Here is a 22,573-nt window from a genome sequence, read left to right as displayed (position 1 = left end):
GTGATTTGAAAAGTGCCGAGCTGTGGCTGGTGAGGGTGAACACTGTCTGCTTATCAGCTCCCCAGGGCGCTCTGGTGACATTTCCATGACCTTAGGAAGGAGAAACCCTTACCTCCAGTTCACAGATAGGGAGATTGGACTTAGGAATAGTTAGGTAATGTTGCCCAAAGATCCACACCTAATGAGTGGAGGACCTGAGATTTGAATCCAGACATTCTGGCCCCAGATGCTGGGTCCCAGCCACCCTGTTGCGCTGTCCTGTCTCTGCAGCAGGTTGTCTACCCTTCGGTAAACCGGAAACCAAATGGAACCAGGTCCTGGGGCTTTCTTGTCCTCGGAAAAGGGTGTGTGTGATGTGCGTCCCCAGCCATAAGCAGTAGGGGCAGTAGCCGCGCAGAGGTTGGGGAGCCAGGGTAGGTTCTGCACTGGGGCCGCCGCTCCCGGTGGCTCAGGTTGCCCCTCGAGGTCCTGCTCTTCCTGCAGGGCTTCCATTCACAACTGGGAAATCTGGAAGGGAGGCCGGGGGAGTGGGATTTGTTAAGGGCATTCAAGAGGGGTCTCAGAGATACTGTTATACCCCCTGCTGCTCTGCAGTTTGTTGTCACAAAGAGAATGTTTGCCTCAGTTAATGCCAGTGGGACGTGCAAGTCACGGAGGTCTTTTCTCTCCCTCAGTGGTCCCGCACATCACAGATGCCATCCAGGAGTGGGTAATGAGACAGGCCTTAATACCTGTGGACGAAGATGGTCTGGAACCTCAAGTGTGTGTTATTGAGGTTTGTTGAGTCTCTGTGGTACCCATGCATGTGACTGGGTGTGCATTTTCTCCTCTTTAGTCAGCCACCAGCTACCGATAAGCCAGTTGCCAGTGAAGCCCTTGACCCTCGCAGGGGCAGCATGGCGGGTGAGCGCGACATCACCGTCGTGTGGAGTGGCCCCACCATCAAAAGTGATACTTGGCTCACGCCTTCTCCTTTTCCAGCATTTATACACGTGCTGAATATGGCTTGTACAATGAGAGCGGTATGACACCCTTTCCTTTGTCTCTCGAGAGAATCGGGTGGTCCGACCTTCTGTCTGCAGTGGTGGGAATGTTTCTTCCCGAGCCTCCTGTGGGTCCAGCTTCTGTGTTCCTGCTTTGCTGATCCCAGCTGTTAGACCTCAGTGTTCCTGTGAAAACAAGAGACTCCAGCAGTTTGTTTATAACTGGTTTTTATTATAACACAGAAGTTATTTATGGCTAAGTAGTAAGATCTCAGGTTCTTTACTTTGTGACTCTTCAGACAAATAAAATTCCCTAGGGCATCTTTTACCTGACCTTTTCCTTGCCATGATGTGGAAAGATCCGTAATAACCTTGGGGAATGGTGAGGCTATCAGAAAGGGATCTTTTAGTACAGAGACATGTCTGCTTCTTGTTAACTGACGTTTGTTGGATCCAGGGCATCTGTATTACATTGTTAGCGATAATTGAGATGACACAGTGCAATTGTTAGGAAACTAAACCACAAGAAGATTTAGTGCTTCACCTCTAAATTAACTCTCTTATTCTAGCTCGGTGGGACAGTAGGAGATATAGAAAGCATGCCCTTTATTGAGGCCTTCCGTCAATTCCAGTTCAAGGTCAAACGAGAGAACTTCTGTAACATTCACGTCAGCCTAGTGCCGCAGGTAAGGCATTTAGAGCTTCACTTTGGGGGATGAAGAGGGAGAAAAGGATGGTTTTCACTCCTTATCTGTTTCAAATATTTGAGGTGCAGGAAACAGGGAATACACACTTCTTTGTGAACTTTAAATTATTATAATCATATTTTTGCAAAGATCAAATGGAAAATATTTGAAAAATTGATTAGGGAAATTTGCAGTTGAAGGCAGTAGGTTGCACATGTCCATTTGTCTCTAGTACAAGGTGAAACTATACGGCAACTGGAGTAAAGGGAATTTCTTTTTAAGACAAAATTCACAAAGATGAATCCTCTGAGTGGAGTCAGTAGTAACAAAATCAGGAAGGCAGAAAGCAGATGGTCTTGTAGAAACGAGCTGGGCAGACCTAGGAGAGCTGGATCCTAAGCTGGCAGCGGGGAAAGCAGAGAGCAAGCCTGCTTGCCCTGCAGAACCCTGAAGACTCGGGAATGGGCAGCCCTGGGCGCCTCGGGGTGAGGTGGGGCTCATTATAATTGCTATTTCCGAAGCACTTAGACTCTGGTGTTCCCTAACGTAATGTGCACAGTTGGGCATCAGTCCTCTCTTGCCTTGGCAGAGGACTGTAGGCTTTTTCTGGATGAGTAGACACTAGGGACAGTGTAATTTTATGTTGTGGAGACACCTTGCCTTCTGCTACTGGGTTTGCAGATTATTTAGCCAGGCTTCCCTTGTGGCTTAGCTGGTAAAGAATCCGCCTGCAGTGCGGGAGACCTGGGTTTGATCCCTGGGTTGGGAAGATCCCTGGAGAAGGGAAAGGCTACCCACTCCAGTATTCTGGCCTGGAGAATTCCATGGACTGTATAGTCCATGGGGTCGCAAAGAGTCGGACATGACTGAGCGACTTCACTTTCACACTTTCATAGTCAGGCAGGGACTGTCTATAAGAGACTGTAGGATTCTTAGGGTATGTGACTAACCCAGGAGAAAACTGCCTTGAGAGGCTCCCCGGTGAAAACAGACCAGTCAGATCCCCACAGCTAGGACCCTGGTGGACAAGCCCACTCACTCACAGAACTTTCAGTTACCTTTTAGAGTGAGCTGGCAGCCAGTGATCACAAGGCATTTTGAGAAAGCATCTAGCATGCAAGAGACTAAAACAACAGAAGAAAATTAACTTAGAGGAAATTGAGGCTCTGCAGGGGTAGGAAAAGGAAACTTCAGAAAAAGAAAAAGCAACATCTCATTAGTATCCTCAGAATTAAGAGGAAATAAACTGCATCCATTAAATGGAGCCAGATACATTAAGAAGAGAACGTTCAAAGGACAGAAAAGAATTCTTGGAAATTAGAAATTAAATAGCAAGAATGAAAATTTAGGAGAGAGAAGGCTAAGGAAATACCCTATAAAGTAGAGCAGGAAGATCAGAAGAGAAAACAGGAGAGAAAAGGCAAGGAACTTAGAGGTTGGTCTAGGACTGCTGATCCAAATAATGGGGTTTTTAAAAAACAGGAGAAATGGAGAGGCATGTGTAATGTGAACCAGGGGTCAACAGGCAGGCTGAATCAACCCACCTTCTGTTTCTGAAAGTAGAACAGCCATGCCCATTTGTGTTAAAACATCAGAGTTGAGCAGTTGTGACAGAGTGTGTGGCCTACAAAGTCTAAAATATTTATTGTCTGGCCTTTTATAGGAAAACTTCTGACTCCTGATCTAAAGAATTCAAGGAAATTTCCAGATAGGAATTTCTAGATTGGAGGGCCTAGTTAATGCCCAGCCTATTAAATGAAAAATGAACCCCCACCAAGGTACATAGTTGTGAAATTTTGCAATAATGGGGCAGAAAGTCTAAAAATCTCTAAAGAGAAAAATCAAGACTCACTGTGGCATTAGAGTTCTCAACAGCAGTCCTGAAAGCTAAAAGATAATGAAGCTGTTTCCTTATAAATTTTCAGGGAAAATGACTTCTAACTTAGAATTATATACCCAAGAAATATATCTGTGAGAGGAGAAATATTTAGTATATAGAAAACTGAGCACATCCACAAAATAAAACCAAGAAACCAACTAAGGAAGCCAAATCACTGGAAAAGTCATGGCACATGGTTTAGTTTGTACAGTATCTACTGGGATGGGGGCTGCAGACACAAGGCAGGTGCATGTAATGGGGGCAGGGAAATGAAAAGAGTGGGTTCCTGATCCAAAGGGGAAATCAGTAGAAAATGCTTCAAAATGTCAAGAAGTAGTAGTGTAAAGGATAGTAGGAGGATCATTCAAGGGTGAAGGACCTACTGTATGGCATAGGGAACTACATTATATATCTTGTAATTATAACGGGAAGGAATCTGAAAAAGTATACATGTATGGATGTGTATACATATACATATGTATATATATGTATATAGTTATGTATATATAAAAATACATGAGTCACTTTGTTGTACACTTGAAATGAACAGGACATTGTAAATCAACTGTTGTTATTTTAGTTGCTAAGTCATGTCCAACTCTTTGCGACCCCATGGGCTGTAGCTGGCCAGGCTCCTCTGTCCATGGGATTTCTCAGGCAAGAATACTGGAGTGGGTAGCCATTCCCTTCTCTAGGGGATCTTTCTGACCCAGAGATCAGATCCACATTCCTGCATTGGCAGGCAGATTCTTTACTGCTGAGTCACTAGAAAAATCATGTATACTCCAATTTAAAGAAAAAAGTGGAGGAGTGGCTGTCTCTAGGGTTTGGAAAGGCGAAGGGGTAGATAGGACTGGTATCACTGCTTTTAGGACAAACCTTAAATAACTGTTTTACTGTAAAACATATGTATGTGACTTTGACAGTCTAAAAACTAAATGGTAGTTTAGGTAAATGGTGAAATTATCTATTCGTGTATTAAAAGAAGTTGGCAGAAAAGTCATACTTGAAAATCCCTTATCACAGAGAAACTAACTTTTTTTTTCCTTCTGTAAAATAGCCAAGTTCAACAGGGGAACAGAAGACTAAACCCACCCAGAACAGTGTTCGGGAACTCAGAGGGCTTGGGCTTTCCCCAGATCTGGTAAGATTCCTGATTATCTGGATTCAGTGTGATCTTGTCTGTCTAATTAAGGTCTGGCCTTCATGAAAGCTAAAACCTTTGTTTTCTTGGCCTGCGTGTAGTTAGCCAGTGGTGGCAAAATAGAGTTAGTGCTTTGAACTAGGTTGTGGTTTTCAAAGATTTCCGTACCTGGCATGTATGAGATTGTGTCTTCTCCTCCCAGCCAATCATTCATTCTCATTTTCCTCCTACCCGAGAACAGTGGTTGAGGAAAACCCCAGTTGGCTCATTAATCTGTCTCTCAATTTGTCCTACCACTCTTTCACATTTTTCCAACTTGGGATTTAGGAAGTTTTGAAAACAGGTAACATTTTCAGTTTCTGTGCATTGTGCTAGGAGTTGACATCTTCACCCAGCTTAACAATGTGGTGTCTACTTTAATTTCAATCGGGAGAAAAGCCCAACTTTGTAACCCCTTCCGTCCCTCCAAATGTCTAGGTTGTGTGCAGGTGCTCAAATCCTCTTGACACGTCAGTAAAAGAGAAAATATCAATGTTCTGCCATGTGGAACCTGAACAAGTAAGTAGAAATTTCATCTTCTCATAAATCATTTTTTGCTTCTAATGAGCCTAGTCTCTTAACCAGTTTCATGAAGCTTGTTGCTATTTCATAATTTGAGACAGGAGACTGTTCCCTAGAAGAACTGACACCCGTGGTCTCTGTGATTCTCCATCACCTTATCCCTGTGGTTCCCCAACCATCCCTTACCTGTCCTGTCTGTCCCGACTCCTCCTACTGTTTGCTCCAGCCATGCCCAGTGGGTGCTCCCCTCCCCAAAAATAGGCCTGACAATCTCCTATTCCTCCTCCTCCTTCGGAGCCCAACTAGGACAGTGTATTGTCTGAGAAGTTTTACCTTCCCAACCTCCTCAAAACTCTGGGTGACCTGTGTGTCTCACAGGTCCTGTTGGTGAGCCTGTCATAATTGCCCCTTATTGTGTTTATGTGTATATGTTCCCGTGTGTGTGTGTGTGTGTGTGTGTGTGTTTGTTTTGTCTGTGTACGTCTCCCCTCACAGACCGAGCTTCTTGAGGGCAAGGATCACTTTATTCAACTTTATATTCCTGTAGCCTACTGTCTAAGGTGTTGTAGGCTCTAGACATATTTTGATCTTTTTTTGTTACTCGTGCTAATGGCGGTTACCTATGGTACAGGAAACTCAATATTGTGGAAGCTGATATATCTCAAGTGCATGGTATGGAAATTCCAGGGGTGGTGAGTTGGGATTGTGACTCTGGTCAGGTCTGGCTGACAGAGAGCAGAAGGAAGTTGAGGTCGAGGAACTTACGGTCGGGTTATGGATGGTTTGTTCTATTACTAGGTTGTTTGAGGATCAGGGGAGTCCAGCTGGCCTAGGGAGGAATGAGTGAAGCAGTGGGGTTAAAGTAAGAGAAATCCATTCACAAGACTTCTAGGGGCATGGAAAGTGAATATGAAAAATGAAAGTAACTGTGCTGGCATTAGAGCAAATGAAGCAAGAGGAAAGCCTTTGTCCATCAGAGGCAGCGGTCCTCTCCAGCTCCGTGACAGCTTGTGCTTCAGGGCGTGGGGGCAGCCGGAGGCTGGAGATCATCGTTCCTGGGTTGATGCCGGAGCCAGGAGCTCCATCCGAGGGATTCTGTTTCATACTAAGTGCGTGGAACGTCAGAATAGTTTTGTTGATATAAACAGCCTTTTTTCATGCACTTCAGTTATTTTTTACATTTCTGTTCTTGCAAGTGAAGATAATTCAATTCTATAATAGGGTAAGTTATCATTAAGATTGAAAATGTTAGTTGCTCTGTCATGTCCGACTCTTTGCAACCCCACGGACTGTAGCCTGCCAGGTTCCTCTGTCCATGGGATTCTCCAGGCAAGGATACTGGAGTGGGTAAGCTATTCCCTTCTTCAGGGGATCTTCCTGACCTAAGGATTGCACCTGGCTCTCCTGCATTGCAGGCAGTTTCTTTACCATCTGAACCATGGCATTTTATCAAAAATAAATGTAAAGCAAAGTTCCAACTTATGTCAGTTCAGTTCAATCGCTCAGTCGTGTCCGACTCTTTGTGACCCCATGAACCGAAGCATGCCAGACCTCCCTGTCCATCACCAGCTCCCGGAGTCCACCCAAACCCATGTCCATTGAGTCAATGATGCCATCCAACCGTCTCATCCTGTCATCCCCTTCTCCTGCCCTCAATCTTTCCCAGCATCAGGGTCTTTTCCAGTGAGTCAGCTCTTCACATCTGGTGGCCAAAGTATTGGAGTTTTAGCTTCAACTTATATAGGGGACTTTTAAAAAAATTCATAACTGTTGAGAAGCAGAACTGTAAATTCCATCATACAGCTAATGCTGGGAGGCAGGGTTGCATGTAATTTAAAAATACACATTTTTCCCCCCCTCTTCTGTCTTCATTGTCTCAGAATTTCGCTGAAATTAGTCACTATTAAAAATGTGACAGGTGTTTCTGTATTTAAATTAGAACTTCACATAGTTTGCCTGTCTTTTAATTTTCTTATTGAGTTTTAGGAGTTCTTTATATATTTTGAGTGCAGGTCTTTTATCAGATACATCATTTGCATATTTTTTTCTCGGCTTGTGGTTTGTCTTTTCATTTTGTTTTGTTTTTCCTTTTTTAATTGAAGTATAATTGATTTATAGTGTCATGTTAGTTTCAGGTATATGTCTTTTCATTTTCTTAATAGTGTCTTTGGGAGCATAAAAGCTTTTACATTTTTGATGAACTCCCTGTTTATCAATGTTTTTCTTTAGAGATGGTACTTTTGGTGTCATATCTAAGAACTCTACTTAATCAAGGTCATGAAGATTTTCTTCTGTGTTTTCTAGAAGTTGTATAATTTTAGGACTTAAGACGTACGTAGGTCTAGGATTCATTTTAAGTTAATTTTTATGGATGATAACTGCAATAAAATTTGCATGGAGCTGTCTAGCTGTTGCAGCTCCATTTGTTGAAAGAACTATCTTTCAGTAATCTAGTTTTCTTTGTGAAGGTGATATATAGACTTTTTATCTTTATGAATTGTGTTTTAGATTTATTTATAGGTATTCATAATTTTTTTACTATGTGAATGACATATTTTTAAAAAAATTTTATTTCTTGATTAGATATGACCTATGTAGGGGACTTTTCTGGTGGCTCAGATGGTTAAGAATCCACCTGCAGTGCAGGAGATCTGGGTTTGATCCCTGGGTCAGGAAGATCCCCTGGAGAAGGGGATGGCTACCCACTCCAGTATCCTTGCCTGGGGAATTCCGTGGACAGAGGAGCCTGGCGGGCTGCAGCCCCGTGGGGTCACAGAGTCTGACACGACTGAGTGGCTAACACACACACACACGTAGGAAACCCTGTTGAGTTTTGCCCGTTGATCTCAAGCTTAGCAACCTTACTAAACTTATTCTGATTCTTTGCCTGTAAGTTCCCTTGGTTTTTATGAATAAGCAATAATATTATATCCAATTAGTGGCAATTGTTTCTTATTTTCCAACTCATATACATTTTTTCTTATCTAATTGAAATGTCTAATATCTCTAATATATTGAATAGAAATAATAATAGTGGCCAGGTTTGCCTGTTTCAGACTTTATGTATTAAATGACATTAATATTAAATATCAAGCCAAATGGTATTGACTGTGGGTTTTTTATATTTTCATATTTTCCCCAATTTACTAAGAATTTTTATTATGAATTTGTATTAAATTCTCATCCACCAAGGTGATCTTCCCCCCCACCTTTTAATTTATTCCTGTAGTGAATTCTACTGTTAAATTTAAGTGGTGTGTGGTGCTGCATGGGCCTTTGACTTTTTAAAAGCTCACTTGGGAGTGATTCCAACGAAAGCCAATTTTTAGAACCATTGTTCTTGGGACATTTGCTACTTGGACATGATTTTTTTTAAAAACTAATTTGTGGTTTTGTTTATGAATTCTTGAGGACTTTTGCACCTATGTTCATAGGAGATTAGCCACTATCTGTTCTTCTTAATTTATATTTTTTAGAAAGTTGACCTTTTCTCTGTTTTTCAAATTTAGAACAGTTATTTTCCCAAGGTCATAATACCTGGTAGGAGGCTGTTAGCACGGTTAGTTTTTGTTCCTTTTCATGAACTAACTTTTCTCACTTTTAAACAGGTGATCTGTGTCCACGATGTCTCGTCCATCTACCGAGTCCCCTTGTTGTTAGAGGAGCAGGGGGTTGTAGATTATTTCCTCCGGAGACTTGACCTTCCTATTGAGAGGCAGCCACGAAAAATGCTGATGAAGTGGAAAGAGATGGCCGACAGGTTTGCTTCTTAATAAGGCCCTGGGGGTCTCAGCCTTATTTTTCCTTTTTTTTGGTGGAAGCTCACGAAATTCAGCTCTTTCTTATGTGGTATCAGCTCACATTGGAAAGGCCTTCATGGTAAGGGCTGTGAAGAAAGGATCTTAGCCAGGCCTCACGTAGCTGCATCATGAATGAGGAAGTCCTGGTAGAGCTGGGTTAGGTCACAGATGACACAGTTGTCTCCCTTGTCTCCCGTGCAAACAGGCTTCCTTGTGGTTGTGGGCAAGCAGTGGTACTTGAGGCCCACACGGATGGCTGAACATGGCTGGAGCACTCCTGGGTGCTCCCAGGTACCTGAACTGTGGGAACGTGCCCACCCCACACCACAAAAGGATCAGCAAGGATGTCCAGTCTTTTCTTTCTTCCTTTCTTTTTGTCACTGAATTTGGATTCTTATTTTCTGTGTCAGAGGAAAAGGATTTTTCAAATCATTCAGCTGCCAGTGAGATTATCAGGCAGAAGAAAAGCTTTAGCTGGGCGTCTGTCATCACAAATAAATACAATTGCATGATGTTGCTCAAGATCTGAATCAAACTAAAAACAGGAAGGCAGGGGGTTGAAACATTATTTTAAGAACCTCCTACCTCCAGCGGTGGGTCACTCCGTGGGCAGAAGGTCCTGTCCAGTCTATTCTTACTGCTACTGTCACAGCTCATCAGTTTGAGAACTGGCCCACCCTGTCTACCCCTCACTTTGAGAGGCTTACACAGCACAAGATGGGCCTTGGCCCAGCGCCTCCGAGCCCTGGGTGTGCAGAGTCACCCAGACAGCACTAATCAGCACGTGAGGAGGGAGCACGCATGCCATGGCTCAGCCATCCTCATTTTCATTTTGACATTTTTCCCTTCCAGTCTTTGTCCATTTGCTTGTGTATCATTATGTGGCCACAAAAATAGCACAGTTTAATGATCATTCATAAAATATTGTAAGCATTTTTGTGTTACTAATGATACTTTATAATGAAAAACGTTAATGAGTATGGACTGTTGTGTGGATGCCCATAATTGGACTATTCCCCATTAACCGTTGTGAATTATCTGTGTTTGTTAATTTTGGAGTAGATTTTTGAAGCCATCTCTTGGTAGCGGGTTCCAAAATCCTACTTTCTTTACAAAGCCTGCCATGTTGATCTGAAACTTGCTTTGTCTTTACTGTTCTGTACATAGAACTCAGACAGTAGTCGCTCCTGTCATATTTTTCTCAGACTTGCTTTTTTTTTTTTTTTCTCTTTAAATAGTGATTTTTATCTCATGGGGGTATGTATGTCCTGAGTAACTTGATGTTTCCTGACCTTTGTGTGATAGGTATGATCGCTTGCTGGAGACCTGCTCTATTGCCCTCGTGGGAAAATACACCAAGTTCTCAGACTCGTACGCTTCTGTCATAAAAGCTCTGGAGCATTCTGCACTGGCCATCAACCACAAACTGGAGATCAAGGTGAGCGGGGGACACAGGTGTGTGCTGTGGCATGCACACCTGCTTTGTATTTTTGGAGCTCAGAATATCTTTTTAGAAATCGAAAAGATCTGTGGTTGACTCCTGGCTGGGAGAGATCAGTAGAGCATTTTTAGGAAATATGGGGAGATGTGGTCAGAGTAGAAGCCAAGAGAGTGGACACTTGGATCTGAACATCAGGTGACTCCAGCGGTGAGGAGTCCCAGTGGCCAAGCATGTGGCATAGTTGCTGGCACCTGTCCAGTGTCCACCCGGGAGGTTTCTCATAACTTGTCTCCACTCACCCAGCTGGTGCCTGGAACACGGGCAGTGCCTGGTGAACAGTGCTCACTGTGTTCTCTGGGACAAGCCGGGCAGAAGCTGAGCTGCTGGCATGTCTGGGCACAGCCCCTGCCCATCTGCTGGAGGCGGTGGAGTGTCAAGGATCAGGGCAGGGCTTCCAGAGCCTAGCGGCAAAGCTGCAGAGTCGGTGTGACCCTGGGCAGGTTACTTAGCTCTCTTTGGGCCTCAGTTTTGCCATCTTTATTTATTTATTTAATTTTTAAAAATATTTATTTTTGTATTTATCTGGCTGCATTGGGTCTTAGTTGCATCACACAGGATTCTCCTTATGGTGCACAGACTTTCTGTTTGGGGTGTGCAGGCTTAGTTGCTCCGAGGCATGTGGGACGTTAGTTCCCTGACCAGGGATTGAACCTGTGTCCCCTGAATGGCAAGCTGGATTCTTAACCACTGGACCACCAGGGAAGTCCTGATTTCCCCATCTTTGAAAAGAATTAGTGATGGTACCTGTTTATAAGAGTTCTTTTTATAAGAACTGAGTGAGTTCATGTGACGTGCTTGGAACTGTGTTTGGAGTAGAGGAAGTGCTATATGGGTTAGCTCTTCCTGAAAACCTTCCACTTGTCCCCTTACGCATTTTTTTTCACCAGCAAAGTATCTCCCACATAGAGCTTTTCAGGAGGGGTCAGAAATGAGAAGTGGAGTTGGAGCTCAGTGCTGAGGGGTTGACTAGGCACAGAGCTGACGGCCCTGGGCAGCTGACCTCGCCCTTGGCACTGGGGTTGGCCTCCTGCTTTCCACGGGTTTCCCAGGATGAAAATGAAGCTGCTTTGAGCTGGTGGGCAGGTTCCTAGAGGAGGAGCTGTTCTCTGTGCTTTAAGAATTGTGGGATCTCCTTAGCTTGCCTTGCCTTATTTTTTCACTAGTTTTTTCAGTCATTGATTCATTTTATCCCCTTGGAGGTAGCCTGTGCCAATCATGTGTTAGATTGTGGAGGACGAGAAGGATGTCTGAGTCAGTGAGGTGTCTCAGGTATGAAAGGAGCATGCAGAAGAGGGGAGATCGTGCCTTGGTAGATGTGTGAGGAGGGGCCTGTGGGCAGGTCTAGGAAGAGAGATAAGGCCACAGGGAAGGGCATTCCCAAGAGCAGATATCATTTATCCAAGGACTTGGAGGTGTGGAATGGTTGGGAACTCAGTGGATAGAAGTGTGAATTGGAGGATATCTGGAGAGAGGCTGGCAAGGGCCTGGTCATGAAATGTATCAAAATCCTGGATTTTGACCCCGGGTTCAGGGAAGTCACCACAGGGTATTAGACAGGAAGGAGCAGGAAGATGAGCAATGTAATAAAAAAGCGGGCAGAAGATTTGAACAGACACTTCCATAGAAGATACACGTGATATAGATGAAAAGATGCTTAACGCCTTTAGTTGTCAGGGAGATAAATGCAAATTAAGTCTCAGTGAGGTACCAACACGCACCCACCTAAGTGGCTAAGCGTGTCGGTGAGGACGTGGGAGTGTAAACTGGTGCAGTTGCTCGAGAAAAGAGTCTGGCGGTTTCTCATGAAGGTAAACACACGCCTTCTGTGTGACCCAGGCATCCCACTCCTAGATATTTACTCAAGAGAAGTGAAAACATGTCCACCAAAAGAATGTATTTTTATACAAACGGACCAGTTAGTCATAACAGCTAAAATCTGGGAACAGCCCGAATGTCCAGGACGAGTTGGTGGATAAACATTATCATGGGCTGTATTCCTAACAGTAGAAAAGTACCCAGTGGTAGAAAAGGAATAAAGTCCGTGGTGATACACCACACCACGGTGAATCTCAGAAACGGAAGGCTACCCAGGGCATAGTTCCATTTGTCTGAAGTTCAGGAGGAGGCAGAACCAGTGGTGACAGAAAACAGAGCCTGGAGCGGGAGGAAGGAAGGATGTTGTTTGCAGGGGGGCAGAGGGAACCATGGGGAACTTTCTAGATCTTAGTCAAGGTAGGGGTCACTCCTTTGCATGGGACAAAACTCATGCAAGTACACACTTAAAATGCTTGTGTTTCATTGTATGTAAGTTATACTTCAGCACAATCGAGGAGCATGAGAAGCCTCCTGGAAGGGGAGGTGGACTGGGGGAGATGGCTTAAACAGAGGGGACACTTCAGGGTCTGCACCAGCGGACTGAGTATAGATGGAGAGCCAAAGCTTGATGATTTGAGAAGGAAACTCACAGTCTAAAATATAAGAAAGGTGCCATAGTTTATCTTTAAAAGATTAGTATACATACATGAAGGTTATTTTTAAACTTTATATTAAAATTACGAAAGATGGAGTGCGGGTAATATTGTTTAGAGATCAGGACAGAATGTGCTCAGGAGTCACGAGCCTGCTTCTTTTCTCTTCACTCTGACTGCTCCCAGTACATAGATTCCACGGACCTGGAGCCCAGCACCTTGCAGGAAGAGCCAGTGCGCTACCACGAGGCCTGGCAGAAGCTCTGCAGTGCCCAGTAAGCAGACCTCTCTACCTTTGCTTTCAGGGGTTCGAGGTGTGTCTTAATGAATGCAGTACTGTGCTCTCTCGTGGTGGTAGATAATCTGACTGTTTAAATGTCTTTTAATTATTGAAAGGGCTACACCCTGGAGGACTGAAACCTCACAAAAATATAGCTTATCAGTTTTTTAAAAAGCTATTTTTGATGTGGACCATTTTAAAGTGCTTGTGGAATCTGTGACAAGATGGCTGTCTTTATGTTTTGGTGTTTTGGCCACAAGGCATGTTGGGATCTTGGCTCCCTGACCAGGGGTCAGACCTGTACCCCCTGCATTGGAAGGTGCAGTCTTAACCACTGGACCACCAAGGAAGTTCCACAGCTTATTAGTTTAATTAATATGAAGAAAACTAGTTCTAACTTCATTGATAATGTTTACTGCATGCATCTTTAGATGAGACTGTTTTTAATTAAACGACAAAAATCCCCTCTGGTGCCTCAAGTCTTATGAAAACTCAGTTCCCCAACCAAGAGTTGAATCCAGGCCATAGCAGTGGAAGTGCTAAGTCCTAACCACTAGACCACCAGGGGATTCTCTGGATGAGGCTTACAAAAGGTTTTTCATTCAGACCATTTGATGAGGACCCATCAGTAGAATTTCATAACTATGGTTTTTTTTTTTTTTTTTGGCGGCTATTATCTAATATAACAGTAAAAAAATCAGTGAGAATTTCTGGTTCCCTAGACAAGTTGAATGTTACAGAGCCATATAGCTATGGTTAGTGTGGCGCTGACTGACCAGGAAAGTCCCCCTTCCTACTTGGGGGAGCCAAGGGGTAAAAAAAAAAAAAATGCAAACTTAGGGAAGAATCCCTGCCCGGGACAAACATTGTGCAGTAGTGGTATTACAGTTACGTATGCCATCTTTTTTTTTTCCTGGTTATAAGCATTTTCTTGATGTTACTAGGAAGGAGAGTGGATGTTTTTGTGTGCATTTTCCAAGTCCATAGTGTTTCTATACAAGTCATGGGCAGGACTGAAATCACAGTCCTCAGAGCTGGAGTGACTTCAGGGCGGCAGTGTCTCGGAAGTGACTCCTTGGGTGGTTTCTGGGAGCTGGACTTGGTGGAAATTGGCTTCCTGTGGTGTACTCTCTTGCACAGTGGCGTGCTGGTTCCAGGAGGATTTGGTGTCCGAGGGACTGAAGGAAAAATCCAAGCCATCTCCTGGGCTCGGAAACAGAAGAAACCTTTTTTGGGTAAGGAGTAGGAAAGACAAGAAAAAGTGCCCTGTGAGCCTGTCAATAAACAGAGATTATCAAAATCAAACATAAATGCTGTCTCTCCAGATAGCAGCTCAAGTAGAAGCCTTTGGGTTCTGTTTTTGAGAAATTTAAACTCCTCTTTAAAATGAACATTTTAAACTTGAGCTCCATGTAGTTGTCATGGACTTCTGAGAGAATGAAATAGCAATTAGGAAATCTTGTCCATTTACTGAAACCAGCTGTTTGGCAGGACATGTGAGACTGGGTTTTATATCCTTGTTTGGAAAACCAGCTGTCTAATTGGGCAGAGTGATTTTGGATGCTCCCTGGTGCTGTAAATTTTAGTCATATTCAGCATGATCCATTTTAAGTGGGAACTTAATGAGGGAGGATAAGAAAACTTGAATTTTAAAGTACTGAAGAGAATATTATTTATTTCTAAGATCACATGACTCTTAAACCTGAAGTCTTCATATACACTTAAACCCCATGTTTGAAATCTGTTACAGATAAAACATAGCAGGGGATTGCATGTTTATAGCAGAAAATCATGAGAGTTTGTCATTTGAATTCTGTGAACAGTCAGGATACAGAGTCCACATAGGCGGGTTGGAAATATGGGGACTCCCTTTTCAATGGAGTTTCTTTTGCTTTCCCTCCACCTGCAAGGTGTGTGCTTAGGAATGCAGTTGGCAGTGGTTGAATTTTCAAGAAATGTGCTGGGATGGCAAGGTAAGTGTCTACTTAAAAATGTGTTAAATTCTTACTGGAATGTTCCTGGTGCCTATTGGGCTGTGGGGGCCATGGAGACCAGGCTTGGTTTCCCAGTATCTCACAGCCACAGCAAAGGGAAACTGCTGAATGTATCAACAGAAAACATTCTACCTTCCTCCAGGAGAACCGCTAGCCACTGGAGGAGGGAGCATGGTGAGCCGCCCATCTCTGCCCTTGTCCCTTTCTTTGGAGATGCCCACACTCCCATCACCATGGCTGTGGACCCTGAACTGGTGCATGGCAAGGAAACTAACTCTGGCCAGTGTGAGCCTGTACAAATATTATGAACTTGGGCTCTGGAGTTGATTAGACCTGGCCTAAAATTTTTGACCTTTTTTTTTAATTTATTTGGCTGCTCCGGGTCTTAGGGGATTCCCAGGTGACTCAGTGGTAGAGAACCCACCTGCCAATGCGGGAAATGCAGCTTCGATCCCTGAGTCAGGAAGATCCCTTGGAGGAGGAAATGACAACCCACTCCAGTATTCTTGCCTGGAAAATCCCATGGACAGAGGAGCCTGGGGGGCTACAGTCCATGGGGTTGCAAAAGAGTCGGACACGACTGAGCACTCATGCATGCCCTCCGGGTCTTAGTTGCCGCCAGTGGGATCTTTAGTTGCGGTGTGTGGGATCTAGTACCCTGACCAGGGATCAAACCCGGGCCCCCTGCACTGGGAGTGTGGAGTCTTAACCACTGGGTTACCAGGGAAGTCCCTTTATCACTGTGGGTGATCTTAGGCAAACTACTTTCTTAGCCTTTCTGAGCCTCTGTCTCTGTGTAAAATGGAGGTAGTAGTGGTACCCTGCTTCCCTTGGTGAAGCTGAATGAAACGGTACCTGTAAATGGTCCCAGCACAGTGCCTGGCAGTAGGAGACACTCCCCAGTGTTGGCTCGGTGCCTCACTGACTGTATTGCTGCTTCCAGCTCGCCAGGACCTCAGCGGCTCCCAGCAGTGGTTTCCTGTCTCCTGGTGTTCTCTGGTTTGAGTGGACTCTGTGGTTTCTGCTAAGTGTGGTGTGTCTGAACTCAGCCTGCCCTACTTTCAACTCTGTCCAGCAGAGGCAGAGGGGCAGTCTCATCATGCACCAGTTCAGCCGAGCTTCCTCAGGGCGTGGTGACCACCTGGCTCCCGAAATGACAAGCCCGCTGTGTAGACCCTTACCAGGTGTCCCATGGCTGAGCCATCATTGGGGCGGAGGGGACCACACGGGGTATGAATCTTGGGGCACGGTGGCCCCACTGCGGCTACAGGACCCTTATATGTTCTAAGTAGAATCAGCAAAGTGACCTGAGGAATAGAACACAACCTGGCTTTACCAAGTACGAGGGGTTCCCAGTGGCCAACTCGCAGTTGGGTCATCTCACAGTTTTTCACAGGAACCCCGAGGAGGCAGCAGCTCGGTTCTGTAGGCAGAACGGCACTGGTGCTGGCTTCTGAGCTCTGTCCTACCACCTACCACTCGAGGTGGCCCTTGGGCGCCCTGAACCCCTGCACAGCCATCACCTCCTGCTGCTGCACCCACTGGGGTCCCCATGTGGGTGGGTGATCTGGAGATGAGCTTCCCTGCATCTGAGACCGGGCCCCAGGTTAGGTCCTGGAGGGGGATGAAACCTCATATGATACACAGAAAGAGCAAGCAGACAGACAGTGCCGGGGACTGGGTTCTTTCTATTTTAGTCTTCAGTGCTTGCCCTTATAGTCAGATGGTAAATTCAGTAAAGGATATTTGGGTTTTGAAATCAATTAATTTTTGATTTAGCTCTTGAGTTGGGCAGTTGGGTAGTGCAATGCTGAGGATGGAAAAAACATAGAAGAAACAGTATTTGCACATCAAGGAGAGATCCTGGGAGAGAGATACAGTCTGAAACAAAAGGTGGAAAAATGGAGACAGTCTAAGAGCCATCAAAAGGATGTACTATCTAAGTAAAGATTATCAGGTTGTACCATTGATTTGATTTCACCATTTTGTACAGCTTGACTTCCCAGAGAGTTACAGATATAATGGGAAACAATTCACCTTTGTCTGTTGAGTGTCCTTGTATCTTGAAAATGTTATCCCTGGTTTTGGTTCTCGTCACTGAATAACTAAACTGAGGAGGGAATTTGTGACTTAGAGCTTAGGAATGAAACTGTTAAATAATCCGTTTGGTTGTTACTATTTTTGTTAACAAAAGTATTTTGGTTTTTCAGATGCTAATTCTACAGAGTTTGACCCCAACACCAATCATCCCGTGGTGAGTCCTGTGTCTGGAGCATCTGGAAGGGTGTGGAAGGGATGTTATGAGCGTGACTGAGGGCTGGAGACAGGAAATGAGACCACTGGAGAACCCTGGGGACCGGGGCTTTCAGATGTCCCAGCTGGGAAGGAAGAACTTTCTATCTTCATCACATGGTTTCTCACTACTCTTCCCAGTTAGCCACAGGAAGTTTTTTAAGACAGGTGCCACTGGGGGTGGGGGTAGGGGTTCCTGATTAAGTAATTCCCAGGAATGCTCTAGAACAATATTGACATGAAACACTTATGTGGGCACTTATTATGTACCAGGCACTTGCTCACTTCTTTGTACCACTTAATAATCCCCAGCAACCCCGGGAGATGGGCGTCTTAGTAAAGAACTGCTGGAAGTTAGGACTGATTGTTTGACGTGGGCCCAAGCCCAGGAGGCCGGCATTCCTTGTGTTAAATCTCCTATCAGAGGAATGTGACTCATGGGGGACCGACAGTGCCTTCATTCATCACTGAATCCCCAGCCCAGGCGTGACAGGCCTGTTTGATACCGAGGATGTTGTGATAAATAGGATGGACAAGACTCTTGACCTCAGGGTACTTAAAGAGCATTAGTATGTGTTTGTTGACCTGAAATTGAACTTTGCTGATAATCAGACCTCAGGGTGAAAAGAGCAAAGGTTTTGAGACGTGGAACCTTGGGGAGGTGGGGGAACCCAGAAAAAGTCCTCTCAGTCCCGCAGAAGTTTGCCAAGCTCCTCCCGGTTCCTGGCCAGCCCTATAAAAGCATCCTTTTCCTTCGAGCAGCTGTCAGTCTATTGGAGAAGACGTGTGATAAGACGTCTGGTCTCATATCCATGCTACTGTGTCAGTCTCTATTAGAACAGGCCCTTGGGATCCAAAGTACCAGGGCAGGGGGCAGAAATGTCCGATCCTGTGGCTCAGGAGGACAGGCTGAAGGGTGAAACACTCACCCAGAAAAGGTTTAAGAATGGCCATCAGGAGACATTTTCCTCTCACAAGCATCTCTTCTAAGGAAAGGCTGGACCCCCTCGCAGGCTCTCTTCGCTCAGTGCAGACGGTCTGTCTCCTAATTGAGGCAGGGTTTGGTAGCACGTGTTTGTTTTTGGAACATCTCCAGGTCATAGACATGCCAGAACACAACCCTGGCCAGATGGGTGGAACCATGCGGCTGGGCAAGAGGAGAACTCTGTTCCAGACCAAGAACTCCGTCATGAGTAAGAGTGGCCTCCCTCCAGCCCAGCCTGCAGGACGCAAGTCCCGGTGCTACAGCCAGGCCGGCATTTACAGCTTTGTTCTTACTTGGGAAGTTCTTTACTTCTTTCCCAGTGACACTCCTTAGGAAGCACTATAATAGCCAAAGTTAGCACCATGCTTGTGGGTCACAGGCAATACAGCTGGGGATCTGGGGGAACTTTGGGTGTGGACCATTCACCAGAATGAGTCGCTTAGGGGGAAATCCATGGCAGTCTTACTTCCCTGTCTTACTAGGTCAAAGCAGATGAAACTGCTGATGTTGAGCACTTGTCTCACAGAAATGGCAGTTTCATCTGGTTTAACCTAAATAGAGTTTATTCTAGACGTACTAACATAACGTGAGCTTCCCTAGTGGCTCAGTGGTAAAGGATCTGCCTGCCAGTGCAAGAGATGTGCGTTCAGTCCCTGGGTGGGGAAGATCCCACAGAGAAGGAAATGGCAACCCACTCCAGTATTCTTGCCAGGGAAATCCCACGGACAGAGGAGCCTGGCTGGCTCCATGGGGTTGCAAAGAGTCGGACATGACTTAGTGACAAACAACAGCAATTACCAACATGTGCTAAAGATTTAGGGGAAATTTAAGAACTACTGGGTTGAATTTTCTTTTTCTTCCACTGGGAAAACTCTGCCATTGTTGGCAGAGCACCTATACATCTGTCTGGAGTTTGAGGCAGCGTAATTTGAGTCACTTGAGTAGGTGGTCATCCAGTCCTCTGGTTCTAAGGTCCTGTGGTTTGGGCGTCTCACTTGGCTCTGGGAATCCACCTGTTGGCAAATGCCACTCTTGTTCCCGGCGAACAGCAGGCGCTGGGTAACCTTAGTGGCTCTGACTTAACCCTGGTGCCTCTGTAGTCGCGTGTGAGGGGTGGTGGTGAAAGTCCGTTTCTGTTATAGTTTTTCTAGGTTGCAGAGAATCAAAAGCCCAAGAATTCGTCTGAATTGTTCTGCTAGAGCAGGCAGTGGGGATTGGCAGCAAAGTCACAGAAATAACCTTCAAAGGGCCTGGTCAGGTAGATGAGAATAGGCAACCTGGGCTGCAGGATGTGGGGTGAATAGACGCCTTTGTGAAATCAGGGTCCTTCATGTCACGTGGGTTTTTTCCCAGGGAAACTCTACGGAGATCCAGATTACCTGGAAGAGAGGCACCGCCACAGGTTTGAGGTGAGGATGTGAGCTTTGTGACCTTTGACATTTTCTTCTTTCTGTTACTCTGGAAACACAGCTGAGAGCCCAGCAAAACTGTTCTTCATGCTTCACAGGTGAATCCAGTCTTGAAAAAGTGTTTGGAGGAGCAAGGCTTGAAGTTTGTTGGCCAAGATGTTGAAGGAGAGAGAATGGAAATTGTGGAGTTGGAAGGTGCTTGCTTGGGCAGTTGTGTTTAGTGGAAAACTCAGGTTTTCTTGGCATGTGGGGAAAACACAGTTAATATAAATTGTTGCCCTTGACCTCACCAGATCCGGCAGCTGCACCGCCTGGGCAGGGGAGGGCTCTTGGGGACAAGGTTCTAGAGCCCTGGGGGACTCAGCCTCCCACCAGGGCCTTCCCTGGCAGCCTCTTGACCTCTGGCTTCAGGTCCTCATTCTCCAGAATGAGACCCTGGACTTGGTACCTGAGTCTAATCATGTGACCTGCAGGACTCAGTCCTGTTCAAGTCTGGGAGCTGGGGTGTTGGGGTGAGGATCGGGTGGCAGAACCTGGAGAGGAGGGCTCACCTTCGTCTGCAGGTGGAGGGCGTCACATCTCCCATGCTTTGTGATTGCCTCTACCCAGGCTCCAGATGAGTTGTTTTCAGATCATTTTAGGGTGTGCAGAAATGTGGATCAGTCAAGATTTTTTTCCCTCTTCCTGGACACACGGTGAGGCTGGCTCTTCTGCACTTCTGTTTCAGATCATCCCTTTTTCGTCGGAGTGCAGTATCACCCTGAGTTTCTGTCCAGACCTATCAAGCCTTCCCCACCTTACTTTGGTCTCCTCCTGGCCTCCGTGGGGAGGCTCCCGCATTACCTCCAGAAAGGCTGCAGGCTCTCACCCAGGTGAGGTCACGCTCCCCAAGTCCCTTGGGAGGTCACTGACTCCTTACAGAGAGCCGTCCGCACACCATCGGTGATGAGCAAAGCCACAGGACTGGGGAGCCTTGCTGGGCCCCTGCTTCTCATGCTGACACACAAGCACCGTCTCCTTCCCTGGGGTTTTCTCAGGCTGCTTCTGTGCCGCCCCGGCCTTGCCCCCCGGCGTGGTGGCCACGTCCCCACTCTGCAGTGCCTGGGCTCCAGGATCTCATCTCGGGCTCTGTGGCCCGTGGGGAACTGTGTTGTTTTCACGGGGAGGTGGCGGTGGGGGGAATGCCTCGGCCACAGCCCGAGGGGATTTCATGTGCCACTGCTGTGTTTGTCAGGAGCAACTCTGTCTTGGTGGGTCCCTAACCATCATGACTGAGATATAAAGCAAATGTATATCTTTCATAACAAGAAGAAAATCCCTCTGCAGCTTTCTGCTAAATATATAACGTCTGTGATTTTTGCTGTGAGCAGACGAGCATCCCTGTGGGTGCCATGGTGGCTGCAGAATCAGGGAAGTAAAGCGAGTGTTTGGTGGGAGCCGATGAATAAACCGTCTGAATTCTGCAGGGACACCTACAGTGACAGGAGTGGAAGCAGCTCCCCTGACTCTGAAATCACCGAACTGAAGTTTCCCTCAATAAACCATGACTGATGGTGACAATGTAAGTCATACTTTGAAGCTTGTTTTGTTCTGAATGGTGGTGACACCAGAATTTTAAGAGCATCGGTGAAAGTTTAGTGTTGAAAGATTGTATCTGCCAGAGGGTGTACGTGGTCAGGTCACTGTGGGGATCAAATGGGTGAGGACGCGGCCCCCCACAGTTAGAGTGCATCGACCCAGCCTGCTCTGGGGACTCCAGTGGGGGCGACACCAGGCACGGGGCAGTTGTCGTCTTGCTGATTACTGCTTTCAGGTGCCAATCTGACCTAATCTGGGGGAACGGGATTCTTAGAGCCATGTTATTTCATGTAGCCATAAACTTGGAGATCTTGAAGGAGGTGACAGGCGTGACAACATGGTGTCATTTCTGCAGACCCTCAAGTTTTCACCAGGAAGTGCTTTAAAATCAAAACATACAACACTTTTGTGTTGATTGCTTATTCTGGAAATCCATTAAAATCAGAGCAGTTATTGAACTAACTTGGAATGTTTGGCTTTTGTGACCAGTTGGAAAGTTTTTATAAAGTGCAGTAGCTGTGGGCAGCTGCCGAGAATTGTATAAAATCCCATGAAGCTAACTGCATGAACGCTCGGCAGAAATACCTGCTCAGAGGGGGCTGGGGTGTCAGCCGGGTGTCTGGGGGGTCTAAAGGAGAACCAGGGGTGTGGGGGGGGGGTCCCCCCACAGGGAAGCTGAGATCCTGCCTCAGGCATGGGAAGGTGGCCTCCCCGAATCCTGCACACCTTGCCTTCCCCCACCAGGGGACCTCTCCACTGGTAGGTGTGGTCTCATGGGCACGTGGTCGTGCCGAGCAGCCACTTGGCCTGTGATGACTGTAGCCACGTGGGCAGGCGTGAGGAGGAGGTCCGAATCAGGAGGGGGGTAGTTGGTTGCCTTCTCTGCCAGGTGAGCATTTAGCCTCCATGTATTCATTAATCTTCACCAAGATAGTTTGCTGTAGGCAATCTGATAATCTAAGTAACTGCCCTGGAAAGAAAGGAACCTTTTTAACGGTACAGGGGCAGATATC

General features: G+C 45.9%; 1 protein-coding gene across 1 annotated transcript in view; it reads left to right on the top strand.

Moving 5' to 3' along the window:
• Positions 1 to 22,573, top strand: part of CTPS1 (CTP synthase 1) — a 30,855-nt gene that overhangs the window by 7,108 nt on the left and 1,174 nt on the right. Inside the window, exons 4-18 of the mRNA XM_043461725.1 lie at positions 675 to 775; positions 1,553 to 1,669; positions 4,609 to 4,692; positions 5,170 to 5,250; positions 8,862 to 9,013; positions 10,359 to 10,491; positions 13,209 to 13,297; positions 14,443 to 14,537; positions 15,213 to 15,275; positions 17,507 to 17,550; positions 18,685 to 18,781; positions 19,927 to 19,982; positions 20,081 to 20,177; positions 20,710 to 20,854; positions 21,449 to 21,543. Coding sequence (XP_043317660.1) covers positions 675 to 775; positions 1,553 to 1,669; positions 4,609 to 4,692; positions 5,170 to 5,250; positions 8,862 to 9,013; positions 10,359 to 10,491; positions 13,209 to 13,297; positions 14,443 to 14,537; positions 15,213 to 15,275; positions 17,507 to 17,550; positions 18,685 to 18,781; positions 19,927 to 19,982; positions 20,081 to 20,177; positions 20,710 to 20,854; positions 21,449 to 21,533 — 1,439 coding nt within the window. The 3' untranslated portion in view covers positions 21,534 to 21,543. The remainder of the gene's footprint in view (positions 1 to 674; positions 776 to 1,552; positions 1,670 to 4,608; positions 4,693 to 5,169; positions 5,251 to 8,861; positions 9,014 to 10,358; positions 10,492 to 13,208; positions 13,298 to 14,442; positions 14,538 to 15,212; positions 15,276 to 17,506; positions 17,551 to 18,684; positions 18,782 to 19,926; positions 19,983 to 20,080; positions 20,178 to 20,709; positions 20,855 to 21,448; positions 21,544 to 22,573) is intronic.

Source organism: Cervus canadensis, chromosome 2, assembly GCF_019320065.1.
Source record: "Cervus canadensis isolate Bull #8, Minnesota chromosome 2, ASM1932006v1, whole genome shotgun sequence".
NCBI classification, from domain to species: domain Eukaryota; kingdom Metazoa; phylum Chordata; class Mammalia; order Artiodactyla; family Cervidae; genus Cervus; species Cervus canadensis.
Note: the sequence above shows the minus strand (reverse complement) of the source record. Positions and strands in the feature narration are given on the sequence as shown.